Below are 17,756 nucleotides of genomic sequence, written 5' to 3'. Positions count from 1 at the left end.
AAACTTTTTAACAATTACGAACTTATAGTTTTCTAGAGTGATGTGGATCCCAAGTTGTTCAGGTTATAAAAAACTTTGCTGTTGAGCAGGTTAATAATGGGTTATAATAATTTATAACAATGAAAATATGTCAGAAAGATGTATTTCTTTTAAAGTGGAAGAATTCTTTACCTCTTGTAGTTTCAATATAAAATAATAAAAAAGATATAAGTTAAAACATAAACAATTAAAAGATATAAATATAAACTAAAATACTTCACCGGACCGTATTTATATATTTATCTAACAATAATAAGAAATAAAGCAGTTTAATGAGTTCGACAATATAACTATAATAGTGGGCCCTATGTCTACATTTCGCCATATTGACTCTATAAGTACATATATTAGTAAAAAATTAGTTTTAAGTTTTTTCATCGATTTAATGATTTTCTTTCGTTATTATATGATGCACATCTCCTAAAATTATTTTAATTTAAAATTTATTAAAATTAAATAATTAATCAATATATTTGATATACTTATTAACAAGTTTCATATTAAATTTAGTTGTCCTAAGTTTTTATCGTTAAGAGGTATAATTACAAAAATTGCTTTATTTAAATAATTAAATAAAATCTGTATAGTTAATATTATTTAATTTTTGTTATAATATGTCATTGCTGTTGTTTGTTTTTAATATTATAGGAATTATAATATCTAGGCTAAGACCTGAGTTTAATTTTTTGAACTAAAATTGCTTTTTGAAATTTAGAACCTTCGCTTCCTGGCTGAGTTTTGAATACTCGGCCTGCATAACACTTCTGGATTGTTCGATGAGACTGTCGAGATCATCTGTATTGGAACCTTTTGTAAATATTTCAGGCATGATATGAATAATAGCGTGTCCAGGTCTAAACATTTTCTTCTCGCTATTTAAAAACCAATATTTTGATATAACTACCGGTTGAATAGGGCATTGACTTTGTAGTGCAATATGAAAGGATCCTTTTTTAAAAGGCAAAAGTGTTTCTTTGGAATTACGTGTGCCTTCTGGAAATAGTAAAAGCTTGCAGTTTCGTTCATTAATAGCTTTTGATTCCTTTTGCAGCGTCACAATAGAATCAGATTTACGTGAACGATTTATGAACAGTGTACCCCATAGCCAAGCACCAAAACCAAAGAAAGGTATATATAAAATTTCCTTTTTGGAAACAACAGTAGCTCGTCCAATAACAGGCCACAAGTAAGCTAACACTGCAATGTGAATAATAAATAGTGAAGATTATCTATAAAATTGAAATATACATATAGTACAATTGCATAGACTGAACTTACCACAGAGATCCAATGCGCTTTGGTGGTTCATAAGTACTACGCTGCCATTTTCTTTGCGTACATTTTCCAGACCACGCACCTCCATTGTGACACCTAAGGCACGACAAAGCTGTCTGCAGCACCAAGCGGGAACACTAACATTATAAAAAAAAGTATATTATATAGTTAATATTATTACAAAAAGCAAAAATTATAATATTAACTGATTATAGAGATACGTTTTACTCCGAATTAAATAACGTTCAAACGTTTAAAAAGCTACCCAGATCAATGACCAAAGTTTACAGTGAGTAGATATATTTTTTAAACCTAAAAAATTTATTGCGATTCTAAAACTTATTTATATTCAGACATTAGTTTTTTCTTAGATTATTGTCATTTTATGACAATAATTAGTGTTATTAAAGCTTTATTATAACTTTACTATGGCCAAATTAATGGGACCTAATTACCAACCACTCAATCCTAACGTATTTTAATTATCTTACTTCATGTCACAGTTATAATGAATAGTTGTTAATTGTTTTGGGTGCATTGGTACATATATATATGTACCATATATTATATTATATATAATATATTATACTATATATACATTATTTTATATTATATATATGTTATATTATATATACATTATTTTATATTATATATATTGCAATATATTATATATAGACATATATTATATATGATCTCTAACTCACAGTGCATTGCGATAATCTCGCGGTCTCACGAACATGAAAGGTATGCAAATAAGTACAATTACACCGGATCCAATAAGGAATGCAGCCATTTTTAGCTGGTATGGTGCTCTAGAAGAGAAGCTCATGATTAGCGCCACAATGCAGGCAAGTCCAAAAATTTCACAAACGCAGCCCATTTTAATGCTAAAAATAAAAAAAATATATATATTTAGAATTAAACATATTTAATAAGGACTCTCATTTCGTTATTATGTATCAATTAACATTGCTGCTTTGTAAATATAAAAGACATAAAGATATAATTAATATCTTTTTGATATTAAGATATATATAAAGTACTTTTAAAGTTAAGATAAATCTGCAGACAAGTTTGAAAATAAGGAATACATTAAATTACTAATTCGATAAACAAAATTATAGCTTTGATTGACATTTACATGGTTTACTTGATCTATGTTCACCGATTTCCTTGTTTATTCTTTTCTTGGTTAGCAAAACTGATATTAAAGCCCATGTTATGAAGAATGTCATAAGCACGTCAATATTGAAATTGTTGTCGTTCCAATGCAAATTAAGAAATTGAAAGTGAGAGAAAAAAAAAATGTCGGATTAAATTTGGTCACGGTGACGAGGATTTGTGTCTCTCGTCACGTTGTTCAAAACAGTGTTGCTCAGTAATAAATTTCCACCTTTTAGGAGCAAAATACTACAATTTTAATATAATTTGAAAAAAAAATGTCAGGAAGCAATACAGCTAAGTTCCGCTAATAATCTAATTGTTATATTTTCCGATCTTAAGAAATGGCGTGTAATTTTGTAAGTGCTGTTAACAGTTATTATAAGAAAAAATGATAATAAAAATACGATACTGACAATACAGATATGACTATCTGCATAACATGCATTTTAGTCATGACATAAAAAGGCAAATTTGACGCAACCGTGAGTTCCTGCATAATACGGGCTTAATGGAACGAAAATAAATTTTCATCATTCAGATCTGTCAAGAATCTAACATCCAATCGCGATTCACAGTAGCTGATATTGAAATATTAGGCGCGCTTAAAACAAATTTAAAAATGCTGAAGAAGATATGAGCGAAAAGTGACTTCACAAAAAAAAAAAAAAATACAATAACGCCTTCTTTCTTTAACGAAAATAATTTGATCATTAACACAACTTCGCATTCTTCATGGTATCAAGTATTCACAAATAAATATGAAAATCTTTAGTCTGGTAAGTCGCAAATTGATCATATCATATGATGTTCAAGAGTGATACCAACAAAAAATTTGATTTTTTTTTCTGGAATATATTGATGCTAAGTCTTCTTCCACTGATCATCCTTTTTAATTGTGCGAATAGAAATACGTCTGGCGAAGACGTAATTTGGAATGCAACACGACTCCTTTTTTCTGGAGCGTCACGATTCAACAACTGGCTTAAGTAAAGTCGCCTATTTTGAACAAATTCATCCATTTTGCTGTATCTCTTTATAGCTTTTTTTTTTCCAAATATTCCAGTTTTAAGTTGGAAATTTCACATGCAAAAAACACCAGCAACAAATTGAAGTGCCATTGTTGTTAACAGTTGTCTGTGTTATCAAACTAAAAATTGCATATACCAATTGTCGCTAGATGGTGTGTGTAGTTGTTTTTAGTGAATACCATGTTGAATAGACGACTTATATCCATTGTCAAATGGAAACGTCTCGGAAATAAGTATTTTGCCCGAAATGCAATTTGTATAGTTTGGCAATTGTTATCATCGACTTGTGATAGTGCGCACGATCTTAATGAAAGAATACTTTCTTCTATGGGTCTCACTCAGTTCTGCTTATATTGAAAAATTTCGCTTAAAAAAAATATTTAACATTGAAGCATCGCAATCTAGTGAAGCTCATGACATTTGCTGAACAATGTCATGATAAACGTCATTAAAGGTCAAGTCATGAAAGGCATCACTAACTCGTAGAGGACGAAAGATGTTATAGAGCACTTTTATTTTAAATGTTCGCAGAGGATTCTAACAGCATAGTTGTTATAAATAGCGTTGTTAAGCTCTCAACAGTTTTTAACACACAGTGGCTAATAACTGGTTGTCTGTCCGAGTGAAGTGGATTTCTACTTTGAAGTCTATTTTTGGATCTTACATTATTTAAATGTAAAAAGATTAGTGAGTTTGAAATCTGTATAACTTTGTAACCTAAAAAGGTCAGACCTCTTTCCATTTCATCTACCGATATTTTATGTCCGTAATGCTGAGAAAAATATATCGATACCACATATAAAGTAAAGTATAACTATGGAAATTGCTTGGTTTTGTTAAGCTGCATAAAACAAACTTATTTAATTATGTCTGTCTGTCCGCTTGTGTATTGGAATGTCAGTTTTTGAGAGACTAGAAGCTCAGAAATGAAAATCCATATTACGACTTTTCGAGTATGAAATTTGGAACATTATGTCGAATATTTAAAATCGATTAGTATTTATGAAATTATATAGTGAATGTAAACAAAGATGAGTTTACAATAGAAAACGAAAAGGTTAAAAATGTAGAGTCCACATTTTGTTACTTTGGTAGTGTTATATCTCAAAATGATATTGCTAAATAAAACATATTTGCAAAAGGGCACATACGCTCAGTAAAGAAAAATATGGGGTTCATCGATATTAACAACACACACCAAACTCAGAATTTTTAAAACGAACGTTTTACAGTTTTCTTATACGATTGCGAAACATGGCTCGGAACCGAATCGAATGTCTAAGGAGCATATTTGCAGTTTGGTGACCAAATGTGATTAGCAACGTCGAGCTGTAAAGGACATGTAATATTGAAACTATAGAAATATTAATTAAGCAACGCAAATGGTGTTGATCAAGTACTCGACTGGAACCCGCAAGGAATACGAAAAAGAGGACGACCCACTGAGAGATTTTAACAACGGGAAAATAGTGGAATGAAAAAAAACCTATCACAAGCAATCGGACGAAATGAAAATGTGTAACTAAGGCCCAATGCTCCACAAGGGGATAAAGGAATTAAAATAAAAAAGAAGAATAGTATGACGATAATAATAGGAACAAAATATTATTTATAGAATGTGACGAAGAGTCTCATCTCCTACTAAATGTAGACTGTACTTTTTAGCATTACAAATTTATTATATACATACAAGTTGATTAACAAGTTACAATATAAATAAATAAATATAATTAATAATAATTACAATTTTCATATTTGTTCCAGATAGCATAAAGGTTTGTATAATATTACAGGCCTGGTAAGATTATCTCACACTATCATAAATGTATATACCATATAATAGAGTTTTTTCAAATCAGTATTAAAGTTTATTTTGTTTGGAAAAGTATTTAATTTTGTTTGGATTTAAAAATCCCGATGCTAGATACTTGGTTCTAAGTTTATTTGCAGAAGGATATGTACAAAGTGTGTTAATGATAATCATGGTAGAGCGTAAATAAATGAACTTGATATAAGTCGATTTTTTAAGGTGTTTGAATCTATAGAGTTCTGTACGCAGTTCGGTTGTCTAGTTAGCTAGTCCATTGTGGAGCTTAAGGGAAATGGATAATTTTTTTCATATATATAGAAATTGATATTAAACTTCAGTATCTTATTCAAAAATTAGTTACATTTGCACAAGGTAAATAATTTCTTTTTGCACTTAAATGTATAATGAAAATTTCAAGAGATTGGGTATAAAATACTTGATATGTTTGTTCCGTTCTTGAGGTGGTGAAAGTGAAAAAGAAAAAAATAAAAAAGTGTTTAACAAATGGAAACTGTGTTGATAAAATAAACTTTTGTTTTTCTTATTTTCCTTAAACTTGCCATAGAGAAGTACGACTGCAAATTGCACTATTAGATTAGATTAGATTTTAAAAGGGTTGCGAACTTGTCACCACGTCACTGCATCCTTTAAGGATTATTGTGAAAAATCCACCTTAGTTTCATACACAAATAGCACTTAAAAACGCCGATATGTTCTTTAGAGAGATGTTGACTAATTCCGTTTTAAGTGGATAGGCAGTTGATAAGTACCGAAGTCTGAATCTGGCGAGACTATCACAGTGACACAGAAGATGTTTTACTGTTCTTCATAACAAAGTCTGCAGCTATCGTCTCTAATACCTTGGTTCGATAGATGCTTTTTTACTTTGCAACACCTAGTGAGAAACCTTGTGACAAGTCACATGTCCAGATAGCACTATATGAATCAGATTATTCACTTATTGCCATTGATCAAAAGCTTGAATGAAATCTGGGTTCTTTAAACTCACCCGACTGTGGATTGTAGCTGATAAAGCAAACTTATCATTTATTTCTATATCTCTATTTGTGTAAGAGCTCAGTTCTTTAAATCGGTTATAGCATTTAAGTACATTTAAATTCGATGCTCAACCATTTGTAGGGCAAATTGCAATATTTTTATAAAAAATAACATAAAATGCATATAGATACGTATATATCTATAAATGTTTTGATAAAATATATAAATAAGTAGCTCTGTCGCAAAAATTTATTGAAGTACTGCGAGCATATAATCAATTTGTAAATCGTTTAACGAGAAGTTCAGAAGTCCAACACTTGTAAGATACCAAAGCCATGACTAAAATTGCTTGATTATAAGTAATCGTGTATTGTTAAGAAGTTTCGGTAATAAATTAATTAAGAAGTGTGTACATAAGCTTTTTATTTGTATGGTTTTATTGTTTTTATTGTTTTTATTGTTTATCATAAACATAAAAGTTAGCTACTGAGTATTGTAATCGGTATTAATTGATTGATACGCTAAGGGGTTGACATATAATTTATAACTGATAAGATAAAATCTGCATTTCTGACCTTTGTGAAATTTGTTTTAAATTAGTAAACGGTTGAAATTTTATTACCAAAAAGATATCTAGAAAAAAATGAGTATAATTATGGATAAAACAGAATTATATATTTTTGAAGACACGATAAAGCACAGGATATATAGATTATCTATAATATAAACAGACACAGCGAGTTTATTAACAAACAAATAAATTTAAGTATTAAAATTAAATTAATTCAAAAACAAAATGAAAAAAGTAAAATAAAAATTTTAATTAAATAAACAATTAAATTGAACTTTTCCGTAATTATGAAAAAAAAAAACCTTTCGAAAAGGTGAATATTGAACCGTAATTTCAGTAATAACTCACGATTCGAACACTCGACTGCTTTACGTATTGAAGTTAGATACAGCACTGAGGAACGATTGTTGCCCTTCTACAGTGTCTTAATTGAAGTATATTGCAATAGTGGACATTGCCGAAGCTTATCTGGGCCGATTATCAAACGATCGACATTGGATTAAAATGTTAAACAAATAGCAAAATATTTAACAGCACAATTTTTTTTATTTGTACATATTTAATCAATATTCAAGACTATTTTTTATAGTATATGTAGCATTCTATGAAAAAAAAAATACATGATATAATTAAAATAAGGCTTTTGCTGTGGAAATAGGAATTTATATAAAATATTTGGAGAAAATAATTATTTTGGGTTCAATAACTAAGTTCTCTCTCTCTCTCAGGATAGACGAATTGCAAGCAATGATATTTATAAGTATGTGAACGAAAGAACCAATTAAAAGTGCGACAAAAGAAAAGTAAACGTTTTGCAATATTAATTTCTAGACCGTTTGCAAATTTGGAGAATTCGGTTAATAGACAACCACACTCGGAACACGAAGTTAGTGAGGATAAAGGCTGAAATATAATTGTCGTAGACGTACCGAATGTAGAAAATAAAAACGATAAAATGCAGAAAAAGTCACTAGTTATGACTGAGTATAACAAGTAAAACAGCGTAAAAACAACACAAGTTCAATGTGATCACTAAATATTTCGCACCAAACAAATGACATGCAATTGCTCAATATTTGTACCAGCTGATATTAGATTTGCTCTATGTTTATGTCAAGAAACCAAAATTATATTGATGCGTACTTTTCCTCTTTATTTTCACTTTCGCAAAAATATTTGAAAGCACTGTTTTCTATAAGATTTTCTATAAATCGGGACAGGTGATTTCCAACACAACAACTAACTCACCTTTAAATATTGTTTCATGTGCTCCTATAAAAACGATGAAAAGGGTTTGTAGAGGAATAGTCGGTCAGTTTAAATATAACCTGTACCAAAGTTTATTTATGGTATTATGCCACTTTAAAGATTAAATCTAGCCCATTTCAAGGTTAAGCATATATGCTACCTCAGTTTGTCTAACTGTTTGCTAACTTAGTTTGTTACAAATCACAGGAGCAAACACATCAATGTCTATTGTATTAGTTAATATGCCTATACAAATAGCTTCATAGATGTTAGGCTAATACCACAGTCTATTGAAGTTTAAATGATAAAATAGCTAAAAATATTCTTCAAAAAAAATATATATGCAAGAAAGTAAAGTACTTACACGCAGATTATGAAAAAATAAAGTTTTTTATATAATTTATATCCGGCTACAGGTCACCTTTTTGTTAAAATTAAACGTTTGTATAATACTTTTTAATATATTCTATATTTCTTCTCCTCTTGAGAGTCATCATCAAAATCAGGATTTAAAATTAATAAATATAAATTTATATTAATAAAATATAGACAACAATATAGACAACAGAATCAAGAACATGACGTTTGGATATAATAATAATTATAAACCTTGCTCGACGTCAATGATTTCGAACTGTCTCTTATACTGGGCATAGGCTGTCTATAAGTCGCTTCCACTTTTCGTGACGCAACGCTACGTCCTTTAAATCAGTAATGTTGCTTATTCTTCTTCCTAGGGGCTGTAAAATGGTATTCATTTCATTTGACGTTGACCTTTTCCATGTTGTTTTTGGAAGACCTCTTCCTCTGCTACCTTGTGGGTTGTATACTAATGCCTGCTGACAAGATTCCAAATGTTCTTTTCAAATTTCAAGGGGGTAGGTAGGACGATTGGATAGATTTTATTAAATAAATTGGATAGAAATTGGATAGATTTTATTAAATATCAAAATACAGAATACAGAATATATTAAAAAATATTAAACAAACGTTTAATACAAATTTTAACAAAAAGATGACCTGTAGTCTGATATAAAATATATAAAAAACATTATTAAAAATATGGTCGAGGGACAAATTCAAAATTTAATAGTTTTTAACAATTTTTGGGTAAAATAGTTTCTTTGTAAAATAAAATTTAAATAAAATTAATTTTGAACTATAATCACTTCCAAAAAAACACTAAGAAATAATAACCATTTTAGATTTATTTTATACTTAAGGCTGGTTTCACAAAGCTTTAATACTAGCTTAAGTCATTAACTTTGTTGATTTATTTAATTTTGAGACTTAAGACTGTTTGGAGAATCTTGTAAAAGGGAAAGGTATTTGGAGCATAAAATTTGTGAAGATAAAAACTGTTTCGTGGAGAAAGGTGATGAAGATATGAAAGCGGTTATAGGAGAGTGAAGCAGTTATAGTTAAACTAAATCTCACCTATATCAAAGTTTAAAAAATATGTCACCTCAGAAAGTAATCTGAAAATTAACGTTTTTATTATCCATAATGTTATCATCGACACCTTAGAATATATTATTATAATATTTAATTTATTTTATTTCTCAAACAAATCTATCATTTTTCAGTTTATTATATATTCAGAGTATTTTTTTTATTTAACCAAATTGATTTATTAGAGTATTTGTAAAAATTGTTAGATCGTCGCACCATGGAAACTCTGCAAAAGAGTATCTAATTGTTTTTAATCGATGCAGGGATTCTTTAACAGCCTGATGTCATGCTCTAATAATTGCAAACAGTCCTTGGAAACGATTAGATTGGAACGTTTTTTCACTGTTAGGAGATTCCTTAATTCCTTAACTTGATTTTTTTTTCCAGTTTACCCAGTTTATCGTCTATATTCTGAGTTGTTACCTCATTTAGGCATCGCAGACGCTCAGCTTTTTTAGTGATTACATATGGATAATGTTGGGTGTGTCTTTATTTGTAAAGCGTTGTTCCAGAATGTGGTCAAGCTTTGTTTTTTCAAAAAATTATATTTCATCAACACTCGAAATTATTCTTATTCCATTTTTATATATACATTAAAATCTGTGCTTATAAAAGAGATTTGAAAACAAAAGTATCTCCTATATTGACGCTTTTAAGATTTTAAGTACTTTAATTAGAAGATTATAATTATATTATGAAGATATTTTAAAACTTGTTTCCAATAGTTTAATTCTCATCGACTTTCAACTCAGTCTCCGTAATGTATTGAACACTTGAATATACAAATTTTCATTGGCTTTCACGACTTATAATAAAATGAAAATAGAGCAGAAAATTTAATTGAACTTTATTTAAATGCTGTTGGAATAAATCTTCAAATTACAATATTAAAAATGCAAATTGAAGAGAAGAGCTCAATTTTTGTGCCAATAGATCTGGCCTTGATCACATCAAAAGTCTAATGCTAATAAAATAGCTAGGCGTCGAGTACAATTCTACTATTTATCTTGAGTTTATAGATATTGTGAAGTGTTTCAATTCTTTTATCGAAAACCTATGTGGTCAGTATTAAACCACTAAGCATTAAAATGCCAGAAAAACTAAGAAACTTGATAAGGTCACTAAATCACAAAATTAGCGCGTAAATCGTATGCAACTACAACAGAAGCGACTATTTAAGTCTGCTATCTGGCGATAAGAAGAGAAAACTTCGATTCACTACTACTTGAAATTATGTACATGATGTCATATTAAGAAAACTATTGAGAAGAGGTCGATGATGTGGAACTTCAAACGTCATCTTTCATATCTGCGATGTGGGCAGTTGCGTAATTTCAAACAACGGTGTAGTTAAAGATACGTGAAGCAATGCATCCAAGACGAAAATTGTAATAAATATTTACAATATTAGGAAGTCAAAAGTCAAACATAGCATCCCATGAAACTTTATTTCGTATATATTAGGTCTGTTCCACGAGCTATTCATAGTAACTTTGAGTATCACTGTATATACACAAGTAAATTTTTGAGTAAATTAGAGCATCTGAGAGAGCGTAACATCCCTGTCGAAATTTGAAAATGCTACAGATATTTTACTCGTTTATTTCATTTCAAGTAAAATTTATGTTGATCTGTGAATCGACTGATTTGGTTTAAATTTAAATTTTTGTATTGTTTATTTGCAGGGAATTGAATTTAACTGAACTCTTACTAAACTTTACACAAAGCTGTTCCATGAAAATCTGTATGAAGAGCGTAATTTGGCACATTATTTGTGTTACGCTCTCTGTTTGTAATTTACTTGTGTTTTACTCGAGTTTTACTACGAGTAACTGGTGGAACAGACCTATTATTTGTGTAAGGTATGTGTTTTTATTGGCACTTTAAACGAAATATGATAAAAAGATGAAGCATATATAGAGAACTATATACTTTATCTTTATAATAATAGATAATTTAAAAATTATCTAAGGATATTGTGGCTATTACAAGGTAAAAAAATTATTAACATTTAGGTTAAAAGTCGAAAATAAACACAGCTTGGAGAAATTATGTAAAAACTATTACTAAACACTTTCAATGAAACTTTTAAGACTATAGAAAAAGAGAACAAGAGAGAGAGAGAGAGAGAGATAAAGAGAAACTACGTAGTCCCGAAATAAAACTGTAGCAAAATAAATAGATGAACATTAAGAAGTTTTCGAAAAGTAGTAAACTACAACAAAAATTCTTTTTTTTTATATTATTTTAATTAATTGAATTTTTGGTTGACCATACAGCTGTTTCGAGTATTGCTAAATACCCATTATCAGTGGTCTTAGAATTATTTCTTGTATTTAATTACTCGTCAATAATTTTTTGAGACTGCAAGTATCAAGGAATCGAACTCATGCCCTGCCAAATTTAAAGTTCAGAGTCAGCGCACCTTAACCAACTGACCCAAAGCTGAACATTGAACATTGAAAAAACTCCCGGTGTATTTTTACAGTTAGAAATAATTGGAGATAAATTTATGTTTCAATGTTATATAAAATATACATATAAATGATTTACTTAAATTTAAAATAAAATAAAAGACAGCGGGGAACTGCAAGATTTTTAAAAAAAAAAATTAAAACGTTGGAACATGCACTATATAATTGCGTAGCGTTATTAAGGATACGCTTGACACGCTTTGGTATGATATAACTTTAATAAGAAAACTAACCAGAAGACCATTGCAATCTTCAAATCCTCAATTTCACAAGATAAAAATTTTCTGGTAACAAATGATTGGGATGATTTCGTAAAAGTATTCATGCAAAGTACTACAAAATCCTATGGACAAATAACAAATCCGACTGCTCAGCAGACACACAGCTCATAATAAGAATACAACTCTAATTACCTGTGTCTCGTACTGATATTGCCAAGTACTCGAAAGTATATGCTTGGCATCTTGGTGCCAATCAGTTCAACCTATCTACTCACCTATTCTATTTTCTATAGATTTCTGTATTCTATAGATTCATCATAGTCTATTCCATTTCAAAAATTTTTAAGCATATTGATTGCATTTAAAATTGATTTTATAGATCATCCTAAAAAAGTAACGTTTGCAATATAAATTCTAATATATTGTTAAAAGCTCATAATTCTCTCAAAAAGTGGGGGCTTTAATTCTAAATTCGTGTACACCAGAACAAACTATACAAGCTTCAGAACGTAATTCGTTTGGATTGTATAGGTAGTATTGATGTATTGTATTATCACTTACTTACTTACTGCTGTCTTTCTTTTCTAAGTGAAGCATAGGGCCTTATGATGAAACAATATATTAACAGAAATATGGTAAATAAAATGAGTTTTTATAAAAAAGTTTTTAAATAGTTTCATAATTCGAGTTGAGAATTTTTACCAACTGTTAGCTCTAACGAATAAACTATATATATGGAATGTTCATTAATGTAAGACGTAAATATAAAAAAACAAAAATAATACAAAATTATAAAAACTACATATTAGTTTTATTAAATTTCCATGAAATGGCAATGGTATTTGAGTTGGAGAACATATCTGAGTAATTTGTTTGAAATACATGAAAACTATTAAGTAATTTACATAAATACTGAGTGATTATTTTGAAATGAATTGTTTGTCATTCACGTAAATTATTTAAAATCTTTCGTAATATGAAATAATATATTCTTTAATATTTTTTTTTTCAAATAAAAAACATTTATATTGTATCTCTAAAAATGTAGAGAACGTAGGTTTCTTTTCATTAAAAACAGAATTTTAATTAAAGATATAGTGAACTCACATAGCTGAAATTAAATATTATATATTACTAAATAAAAAATATGTAATCACTTTAAGAAAAAGTCTATAGACTTTAATTACTAAATTAAGATTGACTTTGATTAAGTTTCTAATTAATTTATATGAGGCTGTATTTTCTTTGGAAAAACTATTAGAATAACAACGATAAAAAATAAGCAGGGTAATTATATATTCATATATAGAGTAAATAATATAAGTAATGCGAAATACAATAATGGAAAATTTACCAAATTTATGTGTAAATACGACATATGACTATAGTAATGTCTCAATAAGTTTTAAAAATTACTATTTATTATCTTATTATAATGTGTTTACAACTGTAGTTATTGAACTTCATTATCACATCTTTGTATAGATTTCTAAAAGACACACATGGAGTGGTGTGTGCGAGTTCGCCTAAATTTGCCTAAATTTGGCTAAATTAGCTTATGTTTTTCTATAAATTGTTTGTAAAATTGAATTATTTAGCTGAACCGTGCGAGCTAAATAAGTCCTTGCGAGATAAATAAAGATTTTTATCATCTTTTGTTTAATAGTTAAAAACTGTAAAAGTTACTGCAATATCAAAGCAAGAAATGTGCATCTAAAAACTCGCAAGTATCGTACATATAGAATAGACATAGAATTTTATAAGACTATTCAATACTAGTAAATTTTCTAATTACGTTTTTGCTTAATAATTCGGTAAATAAAAATAGCAGTTTAATGTGCAGCTCAAAGAACAGTCTATTTTCATATTCTCATTATATAGTACAGACACGATATAGTAGGATTAGAAGACATTTGAAATGTAAGGATAACAAAACCAAAGGATAACAAAGCCTATTTAAAATAAAAAAAAGATTATTTTTCAGTACAAAAAAACAGATTTATTTGAAAATATTTGTTTGTACAATTCAAACTATTATATCTCAGTTTAAGACTTATAAAAAATGAATATAATACGTTTTTCGGAAATCTAAAATTGATTCTCCAAATCACATAAACATAAGGTATGTAATTATGTCATAATGTATCTAATTATCACAATGTATCTAATTATGGAAACTAATCTTATTTAGAATAAGTATATTCTTCATTTGAATAATATTAATATTATGTATATATACTTCAGTTTATTTAAATTAGTTGAGCCATATTAAAATTGTCTTATAACTTCAATTTAACCCCATAAAAATTTTATCATCCATTTGCTGACAGATTCTAATTGAATTGACTTAATCCACATGTATATTGTATATGCTATAACAGCTTTAACTGTAATTAATTAGTTACAAATTAGTTAAAGTCAACATACAAAGTGACAATTATTAATGACATTATAAGGTCCTTCTTTGGAAATCAATTCTTAAGATAAGAAGTTATATTAAAAGTACAAACTTATGGAAATACTTAGAAACTTTTATATTTAATTTATTACTAACTACATGAGAATTATAATTTTCGTTTCTTATAATCAAAATCATACAGTCATTTGTAATACGATTTGAAAATAGGTTAAGAAAATAGTTTCGTTTATTACAAATTTATTTACCTTTTAACCTTGATTGAGGTTTTTCTAAAGATACTTCTACTTTATGCGTACAATGATTCGAATCAGAACTATGCAAAAAAAACCGATAATTGTGTCGGAGCAAAAACCGGTCTCTCAAAATTATAAAAAATAATATAAATCGAAATTAATATATCGGTTTAATACCGTATACCGACAGTTTAGTACATGTGTATACCTAATAATAGGTATATTCGTCTTTAGTTCCTAAAACTTCAATCAATGAAAAAGTAAGATAAAAGTATTTCTTCTTTAAATATAAATAATTTTAATCGGAATTCACCACAAAAAAAAAAAGAATGGAATGGAAAGAAATGTTGAAATGACATATTTTTTAATTGAACACAAAAAGAAAAACCGGAGCGAAAATGTTTGGTTTAAAGCTCTATATAGTGTCCTTTACTTATGCATTACAGTGGATATACTCCTTTCCGCTACGTTTACTTACAGAGACTGCTTTCTTGAATAACTTTTTTGCTAAAAGAACATTCTTCATTCGAATGGATGGAAATCTAAGTATCTTGCTCGCTCTGAGCTATCTGAGTACCTCGAACATTTTCAGGTGGTTCGAATATTTTTAAACAGTACATTCCATTTCCTTGAACATAATAATGCTCAAAAAATTTTGAAGGACTATAATATGCATTTTGGAAAAAAACGAAACTAGTAACGCAGAATCTTCAAGACAACCAAAACTTTGCACTGCCCTAAATGTTGGATTTATGTCTTATTAAATTATATTATATTTTATATTTTTAATAATTTTTTTTAATAAAAATTTTAATTTTAATTTTTGTAGATTTGTAACAAAGTTTATTTCCAATGCTGAGTGTATATGGCAAATTATGCTGATGTCACTAGGTTAAGATATCAGGCGAGATTAATAGTATTTAACCTCATGTAAAACATTACACGAATTAATTACTTAATTTGTAAAAACATAATTATAATAATAACAGAAAAAAAAATTAAATGGAGCTAAAAGGGTAAAAGAAAAGATCATATATCATATAAAAGTACAAGTGAAGGTTTATGTGTTCAGATCATATAAGTTGCGTTAGAGTAATTTACCTCCGAGGAGAATTTGATTTGAATAATTTTACATAATATAAATTGTATAATTGGTAATTTAAAATAATTATACATGCACAAAAAAAATATATACGCTTGATTGAATTCTCATAAATTAATAACTGCCTACTTATATTTATAGTTTTTATATAATGATTAAAAATTTTTTTATCCAATTGCAAATTAAAAATGTTAAGTACATTTCGTTAAACTTCACTAATAAACTGCGATCAACATATGGAACAGTCGAGCTTATTCTAATAATGATAATACTTTTCGAAGTAACTGCATTCATGAAAATCAGAGATACACTGAATTTTTGCAATTATAATTATTATAATAGACAAGCTTTTAAGGCGATATATACTATAAATTTGTTTTCATAAGAAATATTTATTCAAATTACAAGAATAGCAAGTGTATATTATTTAATTCTGGTATATAGCACAAAAAAACGCATTAGAATAAGTCTGCACAACAAGATTCGGGACTAAACTGTTCTATTCTATTATATTTAAACTAAACTATTCTGGACTAAAAAATTATTCAGGACAGCCGCGCCATTGTCCAGAACGAATTGGAAAAACTACGATATTTCGAAATATGGTAGTCTTTTTTTAGTTTATTGTGTTCCTTAGTCGGATTAGAGTATTTCTCCAAGTCCGATTTGAATTGTTTATTAAAAGACAGTATATAGCATATCTTTCCTAGGCTTGAATTGTTATGATTCATGAAATACTCTCCTAGGTGTTTCTTCCGCTTGTGCATCAGTTCCTGGCAGTCTCCAAGCATATGGTATGCAGTTTTTCTCTCTTCTCTACAGTACCTGCAGTTTGAGTTGGATTCAGTTTCTAATTTTATTAGGTGATTATTCAATCTATAGTGACAAGTTAATAATCCCGCTATAATACTTAGGTTATTCTTCGATTGTTTTGTGCAATCATTGAAGCGTATTAGGTTGTAAGTCTCTAAAAGCATTTTAGATTATGATCTTCTGCAGCGTTCATAAGAATGGATAGAGTATATTTGTCTAGACAGCAGCAAGGTTTTAGGCCTAACATTATTGAAGCCGCTCCTCTTCTTGCAAGTTTGTCTGCCATTTTATTGCCTTGGATACTAGTATGCCTCGGAATTTATATTAAATACACCTGATTGTTCCAGCCGAGTATGTTCAGCTTGTCAATGCACTCCCATACTAGCGCATCTATCTACCGCATATATTTGCGTTGAAATATGGTTAATTTCGTTCCAGTGCTTTCCAGTATCTTTTGTCTAGTGCATACACTATATACATATAACTATGTTAATATTACATATTTTATATAATATATTATTCACATTTTAATAAGCGTTTAGACTTTTTTATATATAATATATCAATCACTAGTTTGAGTACTTGCCTCTTTATTACTACAAATAAACCAATAAAAACTAGGATTAATTTGTATATAAAAATAAGTTACAATCGTTAACTTTAAGACCTATCCATTATTTAACGGATAGGTCTTAAATAAATATATCGAATTGACATATCGAATTGATCGGTCATCCATCGTACAGTCCTGATTTTTTCACTGCACCCAATGACTTCTTCTCGTTCCCGAACGTTAAGAATAAATTACGAGGACAACGATTTTTGTGGACGAAACAATGAAGCCGTTGTTGCATTTAAAAAGGATGTTTTGGAGGTGTCAGAAGAAGACTGGAAAATATGCTTTGACA

The 17,756-nt window shown here is 28.6% G+C and overlaps 1 protein-coding gene across 10 annotated transcripts in view; it reads right to left on the bottom strand.

Moving 5' to 3' along the window:
- Nucleotides 1-540: 540 nt before the first annotated feature.
- LOC119689011 (putative 1-acyl-sn-glycerol-3-phosphate acyltransferase acl-2) overlaps nucleotides 541-17,756 on the bottom strand; it is a 30,321-nt gene continuing 13,105 nt past the window's right edge. For 7 of the 10 annotated variants that reach the window (XM_038103738.1, XM_038103737.1, XM_038103741.1 and 4 more), the window contains 3 exons: nucleotides 2,019-2,201; nucleotides 1,318-1,451; nucleotides 542-1,236 (listed from right to left, as the gene is read on the bottom strand). In XM_038103738.1, the coding sequence (XP_037959666.1) occupies nucleotides 731-1,236; nucleotides 1,318-1,451; nucleotides 2,019-2,194 (816 nt within the window). In that variant the 5' untranslated portion in view covers nucleotides 2,195-2,201 and the 3' untranslated portion in view covers nucleotides 542-730. Of the gene's footprint in view, nucleotides 1,237-1,317; nucleotides 1,452-2,018; nucleotides 2,202-2,357; nucleotides 2,401-7,234; nucleotides 7,297-17,756 lie in introns of those variants that run through there. The other 3 variants (XM_038103743.1, XM_038103744.1, XM_038103742.1) reach the window with 3 other exon arrangements.

Source organism: Teleopsis dalmanni, chromosome X (assembly GCF_002237135.1).
Source record: "Teleopsis dalmanni isolate 2A chromosome X, ASM223713v2, whole genome shotgun sequence".
NCBI lineage: Eukaryota > Metazoa > Arthropoda > Insecta > Diptera > Diopsidae > Teleopsis > Teleopsis dalmanni.
The sequence above is the reverse complement of the archived record's forward strand: the minus strand, read 5'-3'. Positions and strand labels throughout refer to the sequence as shown.